The sequence below is a fragment of the Muntiacus reevesi genome, chromosome 6 (assembly GCF_963930625.1).
Source record: "Muntiacus reevesi chromosome 6, mMunRee1.1, whole genome shotgun sequence".
NCBI lineage: Eukaryota > Metazoa > Chordata > Mammalia > Artiodactyla > Cervidae > Muntiacus > Muntiacus reevesi.
In genome coordinates, this window is record NC_089254.1 from 65,249,697 (window position 1) to 65,257,204 (window position 7,508).

Here is a 7,508-nt window from a genome sequence, read left to right on the forward strand (position 1 = left end):
ATCTGCAGCTTCCCTGCCCACAGTACACAAAAAGTGAGGGTGGAGATGAAGTTACAAGTGGAGAAGAAGCCAGGAGAGAGCAAAGAGATCAGGTGCTGGTAGATGGCAGAATCAGAAAATATCCTGTAACTGAGGCTCCAGGGGGGCCAGAGAGCCCCCTGCTTCTTTGGGAGGGTAGTAAATCATCTCCCTCTCTCCCCTAGATGGCTGGTGCATCGTCATCCACAAGCCCCTTGCCATGCCTTGGAAAAGCTGGCAAAGATTAATCTCTACCTGCTCTGCATACACAGCATTTTGTTCAGAGAGAGCAATTTCCCTTTCCATCGCATGGGCTTGGCCTTTGCGAGGGGGAGGGGTCCGGGTGAGAAAAGGGTTGGGGGTTGGGGGCTGAGGGGCTTGATATTGGTTGCTGTTGCTGCTAAGTTTGTTAAGCTTTGGAGCCACGGCCTCAAGCCCTGGTCAGGGCAGTGGGTCGGGTGAAGAATGGCAAAGAGGGGCCGACCCAGAGGAAGGTCTTTCAGGCTCGGCCTCCCCAACCCCACTCCTGCTCCCCAAACGTGCCAGCCAGGACCCCTTCCCAGGCATTTCGATGCTCGCTGCTCAAAACCAAGTCCCGCTGGTCCTCGGTGGCCCTCTTCTTTCCCCTCGGTGCCCCTGGGGCGGGGAGGGATGCTGTCTGAGTCCCCGAGGGGTCCCCACGGGCGTCCTGGAGCCGGCTGCCCGCGGGCGGCCCCTTATCTGGTGAGGGGCACCTCCTCCCTCTGGTCCAGCGCCACGGAGGAGGCCTTGCTGAGCACCGACGGCGCGAAGGTGAGGAAGGAGTCCGAGCGGGAGGTGGAGGCACAGGTGAAGTCCGAGGCGGCGGCGGCGGCGGCGCGGGGCGCCAGCCCGTTGGCCGGGCCGCCGTGGCAGGCGAGGCAGGAGCAGGGGCCGCCGGCCGCGGTGCCCAGTCCGTGCGCCGGGCCCGGGTAGAGCGGCGGGTGGCGGAAGGCGCACAGCAGTTCGGGCCGCGGGTAGGGCTGCGAGAGCACGCGGAAGGTGTCCAGCGGGCGCAGCGGGCCGCTGAAAGGCGAGGCGGCGGCGGACGCGGCGGACGCGGCGCCCAGACCCACCGGCGAGTAGTAGGGCAGGGGCAGGTGCGACGGGAAGGGGTAGGGCAGGCCGCCCGCGGCCGCCGCGTGGCTCATCATGTACGTGTAGAAGGCGGGGTCGGCCGGGTGCGGCCACGTCATGGCTAGCCGCTGCCGCTTGTCCTTCATGCGCCTGTTCTGGAACCACACCTGGCGGGCGGGGAGGAGAGGAGCGGGTTCGGCGGCCGCTCGGCCCGGTGCGCAGAACCCATGAGTCCGTCCCACCGCGGCCGACGGTGCGGGTAGCACAGGGAAGAGCCGAAGAGCAGCTTCTCTGGGCGCGGGCAGATCCCACCACCACCCCTTTGGATCTGGAATCCCTCCCAGACAGGCTCTCTGCCTCCGCCCCTCAGCCCGCGCTGCCCGGACGCCCGAACCCAGTGTGGGTGGGAAAGTAGTGGGCAACTAAGAACTCCGCAGGCCGCGGTCCCCTCAAAATGCGTCCCATTCCTGAGGCTCTCCCTGGAAGCGCTTCCTTGACACCTGCCGGGCACTTCATCCCCGCTGTTTATTTGGCCACGAAAGAGACAGTCTCCCTTAGGGGCAAATCTGCATGCACCTGGCTCCTGCACCCGGCTTAGGCATTCCCGGCCTAGCTGCCCTGTAAAGACACTCCAGGCCCTACTTCCTGGTTCATGATTTAGGAAGTGGGAAGGTGGTATTTACTTCCTCCGGGCGGGGCGCATCCCCCCTCCCTCCTCCCTGTGGCTCATACCTTGATTGTGGTTTCCGGCAGGTTTAGGGCAGCCGCCAGCTCACATCTGCGAGGCCTGGATACATAGTTCTCCCTGTAGAATTCCTTCTCCAGTCGTGCAATCTGCTCCCGGGTGAAGGCAGTACGGTACCGTCGCATCTGGTCACTAGCACTGCAGGCCAGGGTGCCCTGGGAGCCACCGCTGCCATTGCTTTTGGAGGTCTCGCTGCTGCCATTGGGACTGCTGGCCAGTGCCTCAGAGCCAGGCCCTGTTCGGGGAGCCCAGAGTATATGCACACACAGAACACACAACAGATACAGACGCTGTTGATGTGGGGCTGTAGGTCCTGGTTGATGTGTGTGGAGGGGGTGATGGAAAGGGACATCCCCCCTCTTCTCAATAGCCTCAGACTCTACCTCTGCTGGGCTGGCAGGGACTTTGAGAACCCAGGAATGGAGGACAGAGGCTCACCATTCAGATGAGCACATAGCGGCCATTAGGCCTGGCCGGGCTGCTGTTTTGGAGGCCTCTGTGTTAGGCCTGCTGGGTACAAAAGTCCCAGGTGCCCCAGCCACCTGCCTTGGGGCCCTAGACAGATGCAGCCACTCTGAACTTTCTGCCCATGGTTGACAGGAGTGGGCAAGGATACACGTATCTGACAGTCAAGTGAGTTGAGATGCCCCTTTGTGCTGGAGTGTTGCGAACTTGGGTCCTGGTGCATTGTTGGATGTTGGGCAGTGACTGAGTTTCCTTGCTTTGTGCGCCAGATGGCTGGTGCAGGTGTGGGAATGTGCACTAGGCTGTGTGTGCTGTGGGCATGGCCCAGGAGTGTGTGTGTGAGTGTCCTATTGCCTGACTATGTATGAATGGAGTATGGGTTACTCTGAGGGCATGCTGTGGGTAGTCTGGATTGAGTGGATTAGATGGCAATGGGTGGATGTGGGTTTTCAGCAAGGTGTTGGCTGCCAAGGCCAGGGGGTGGGTTTTCTTCCACACCAGGCTCTTCTCTCCCACCGACACAGCTTTGTGGAAGAGTGTCTGCTGGTGGGCTCTTCCTCCTAGCTTTCCACCCCTCTCAGGGAGACTTCCTGATCATTCACCCCACCTCCTCACTAGCCCCTGGCCAGGGAGGGGTTCTCCAGTTATAGCAGTGACACACAGCCACCACCCCCCACCCCAATTTGAGCCGAAACGCAGGGAAGGGTGGGGCTCCTGCCCCCTGCCGCTCTTTTCCTTTGGGTGGAGGAGTGGGACTAGGAAGGAAAGGTGAATGGGGGGAGGGCCAGAGCACTGCCTTTTCAAATGCAACCGGAGACCAAAGGCAATTAGACCATTGGGACCATTTCCGACCTGGCGCCACCGAGCCCGGGAAGTGACAAGGTAATTTGGACCTCTGACCGACGTGCAAACTGGTCGGAGGGCCGCAGCAGCCAGTCGGCCCTAGTCGGTCGCGATTTTACGGTCCTTTATGGACTCCGCTTCCGCGCCTGGATGCGCCCTACACCCTGCTAGCCACAAACTGCCTGGACCCTCGTTTGATCTCGCCCACGCCGGGAGAAAGTGTCTTCCCCGCGCAGCTGAAGCAGTGCCACAAAGCTCTAGGGTGTTGGGGTGCACTCTGAATCCCCCTCAAGCCCAGGGCTTGCGTCTCCCTCCTTCCCCCAAAGCACAGCTGTCACCCTCAGTCCCGCCAATGCCAGAGCAGAGAAGGAGACCCCCGCCAGGGCGCAGATAGCGGGGGATGAGTTGTTCAGGTGGGTTCCCCCAGCCACCCCGCCCTGGGGTAAAGGAGTGTCTTCCTCTCCTCTAGAGCTGAAGTGGAAGGTGGGCGCGGTAGGAGGCCGGGGGAGAGAAGGGGCGCGGTGGCTACCTTTGCTGTGCTGGTATTCGGCGTTCCCCGTGGCGCAGTCCGGGGTGCAGCTCACCTCGATTTCTTCATAGAAATCCGACTCGGTGTCTGAGCTGCTGGGTTGCCCCTGGCCAGAGAGACTGTCGGCGGAGGCAGCCGGAGGTCCGGGGCCGAGCACCGCGGCCCCGCCTGCCCGCGACTCGGCGCCCGGCCCCGCAGCGCAGCCTGCTAATCCGTCGACCGGCTCCTCCTCCAGGCCTCCCCCGCCGCGCTCCCGGGTGGCCGGAGGACCGGCCCGCGGGCTCAGGCAACCACGGGGCACCATCTTCTCGGGCGGCTCGGGCAGCGGGCTGCCCACGGCTTCGGACAAATTGGAGACCCTCTTGCCAACCAGAGTGCCAAGCTGACCCCCATCCAGAAACATAACCATGTCCTTTCGGCTCTCCATCCCGGACTCTCGGAGGGGGGAGGGGGAAAGCCCCAAGTGAGCTCCTAGCCCCCCGGCTCCCTGGGTCCCCAGCGGTCCGACAGATCTTGGTTGTGGGAGGGAGAAAGAGGCCAGGCGACTGGGCGGGCGCGGAGCGGCCGGAACGCGGTGTCGACGGTGACGGCGGCGGCGGCGGTGGGGAGCTGGGGTCACCTTGTGATGCTAGCGCTCCTCTGTGCCGCACCGCCTCTGGGAGGAAGCCCCATTGCCCTCTTCTTTCTAAGCTGTCATCCTCCTGCTGCAGTCGTCATTACAGTACCGCTGGTGACGCCACTCGGTGAGCGCAAGTGGATAAATAGAAACGTCTGCCACAGAGAAGATGAAAGGAGACCCGCAGCTAATGGCTCGGCAGTGATGCGCCAGGTGTGGGCCTCGCTCGAATGGGGAGGAGAGTGTGAAAACAGAGAGACACACACTGAGAGGGAGACACCCAGGCACAGGGGATGCAAATGGAATTCCGCGGGAGGAAAAGGGAGCTTAACGCGGCGAGTTCCGCAGGGGTTGCGGGACTCGGTAATTGAATACGCTTTTGATATATAAAAAAAAATTTTTTTTTATTGTTTGGGCTTTTGTTTTCTTAACTTGGTGCCTTGTTCTAACACTGATGAGAAAATCCATAACTGCATTTTAGAAGTGTGAAGGCCGATTCCCAAGCCTTGCTTCTCTTATTATTACAACTGCCTGTCCCTGGTGAGCTAACCGCGCCGCGGCTCCAAAGTCTTTTTTTTTTTTTTTTTTTTTATTAACAAGCTACCGAAAAGCATATTCCCTCCCTCGCAAGTTGTCTGGACAGCTTGAGCCTGGGGTCTTCTTTCCTCCCTCCTCCTCCCAGCCCCTACCCCCAGCTGTTTCCTTCCTCCTAGGAACCAAAAGGGAACTTTGCCATTTTTCTTCCTCAAGGGGCAAGAGATAAATATCTTATATTTTTCTTTAAAGACGGCTTTGGCTGCTGACTCCAAATGTTCGCTTTTTTCCCCCCATCGCCCCTCTCCCCATCTAGGTGACTGTAAGCTTTCCACAGCCCGGCTTGACCTCCAGATGGCTATTCAAGGAAGAAATCTCCCATTTGCTGGGGCCTCGCCTACACTTCAGGTATGTAGAGTGGGGGAGAGGTTCTAAGGGTGGCCTTGTTTCTTTCCTTGCCCATATTTTAATGTATTCGTTCAGAGTCAACGAATTCCCCCGGAAACAGGTTTTTGGGAGTTGAGAAGCTCTGGCAAATGAGGCTCCCACAGCGGCAGCGGCAAAGGCTCCTAGCTGGGAGAAGGTGCTGTTCTTACTGGGAGATTTGGGGCAGGGGTCGAGAAAGACCAGCATGCGGCACTGGGGTTCATGAAGGGTTGTCTCATGGGGTTCTCCCTAGTGCCCTGCCCCAGGGCTTTGGTCCCCTGCTCCAAAAGTGCATTGGGATTGAAGAGAGAGAAGGCATCGAAAATGACTGGAGTTCTCATCAGTCGTCGAAGACAGAGGGGGGCCTCCAGGGCAGGGCTGGGGTGTGTGTGAGTAGTGTTGAATGTCTTTGGGAACAGTCACCGGCTCCCTCTCAGGTCTGCTTCCAGGGGAGGTGGAACCCCATTAGGAAACTGCCCCCTTGCCAGTTTTGAGTGTGTTGGGGCTAGGTAGGCAGGCTGGGTCTCTCTCATTTTGCTGAGGCTAGAAGGCAGGCCCCTTCTTTGCTCTGCAACTGCTCCCACTCGACTTTCTCTGCCCCTTTCTCTAGCGCTAAGCTGACGGCTGCAAAAGGCTGCTTTGTCCCTCCTCCTTCTGTATGTTCCAAGACAAAGCCCCAACTTCTGAAATTTTAAAGAAAAGTCCCCTTATCACTACGTATTTTTAACTTTATCTTTTTTCTCTCCTTTTCCTTTTTCTCTTTCTCAACTCTTCTCCCTCTTCCCCCCACCCCCCCGCCCCGCCTCAATCCTCCTATCTGTGGGCTTCCAGAGGTGGTGTGGAAAGACAGAAGTTCCCTTCTTAAGTTCTGCCTTCCACATCTCCCCCGGCCCCTTACTTGATAAGAACAGCTCACTGACCTCCCTTTGGGGTCGGGTGTGCAGAGGGAACTGGAAGGGAATGTTTGCATAAACATTTCCAATCCCCCGGAACTCCCAGAGTCACCAGGTGCTGAGCAGTGCCGGCCCCAAAGTCCTGGAGAATATTTCAAAGGTGAGAGGAGCGATCCGGGTCAGAGCCCAGAGCCTTTTGCCCTGGCGGAGAGTTGTCCTAGGACTGGTGCCCTGTCCTCTCTAGCTGGTAGGCAGAGCCTGAGGGAACACCTGGCTTGCTCCTTCCTTCCTGTCAAAGTAGAGCCACCAGCGTTTGTGTTACATCTGCCACTATCCTTCACCTTCCTCTGGGCCCATCCAGCCCGGGGCCTGGGGCGCTCCCCCCACTCCTCCATTCTCCGCAGCCCTCGGCCAGCTCACAGCAGCCCCCCGCTGCGCTCACCTCTGCAAGGCCGGGTCCTCAGAGGGACTCCTGGCTGCCCGCCCCGCCCCCAGCTTTGCATTCAATGGGAGTGCTCTGTGTTTGATCCTCTTTTCCTCCGGGTTTTCCGTGTGAGATGAAAGCGGAGCAGGATTGAGAGATCAAGAGGTGCCACTTGCGTCTCCTTCCTGGGCCCGGCCCATCCAAGCCGGACTTCCCCTGGTGTCCCGGGAGGAAGGAGGCTTGAGCCCCGGGCTCAACCTCTCCCGGAGGGGGCCGCCTCTTCTGGGCTTCAGATCTGAAGCTTCAGGGACGCCTTCATCCCTCTCCCGACTTCTGCCTCCACTCTTTCAAAATGTCTCAATTTCCCCTGTCTTTAGGCGCCTAAGTTACCTCGGTGGCAGGAGAAAAATATTTTCCTTTTTAAACCAAATATCACTTCTTCCAAAAGCATCTTTCATTAATATAAGAAGAGAGGTCTAATTTTTAACAGGAAGAAGAAAACAGGAGGAGACTCGATAAGAGCACTGTTTCTAGTTGGGGTTTTCTGGAGGGGCGTGTTGGGAGGGAGTGTTTGTTTTTGGTTTATAGGGAGGCACTTTAATAGAGTGGTTATCACTGTATAATGGAGGTTATTCCCTATGCGGCAGAAGAAAGGTAAATTCACAGAGGGAATAAAACCCGTGCGTCGCCGAGGCCTGGGCGACCCCATAAAAGAGAGGGGGTGATAGCAGCCTAAGTGGGGTCCGACCCGGGCGCCCACCGCTTCTCACCTCCCGCGGCGGGAAAGACAACCCCCTCCTGTCTGCGGGCCTGCTGTCCCCTCCCCCGCTGGGATGGGGGGTTTAGGTCCAGCCGGCTCCTCTGGGATTGAAATTCTCCGGACTTCAAAAGCTCGCGGCCCCGCTTCCGCCGGGCTGGGC

At 59.0% G+C, this 7,508-nt stretch overlaps 1 protein-coding gene across 1 annotated transcript; it reads right to left on the reverse strand.

Annotated features, from left to right (window-relative positions):
* Nucleotides 1-734: 734 nt before the first annotated feature.
* EVX1 (even-skipped homeobox 1) lies at nucleotides 735-4,122 on the reverse strand. The gene is made up of 3 exons (XM_065938540.1): nucleotides 3,696-4,122; nucleotides 1,846-2,093; nucleotides 735-1,280 (listed from the first exon to the last, which is right to left on the reverse strand). Exons 1-3 carry the CDS (start codon nucleotides 4,120-4,122, stop codon nucleotides 735-737), a joined length of 1,221 nt encoding a protein of 406 aa, XP_065794612.1.
* Between the last annotated feature and the right edge of the window lie 3,386 nt (nucleotides 4,123-7,508).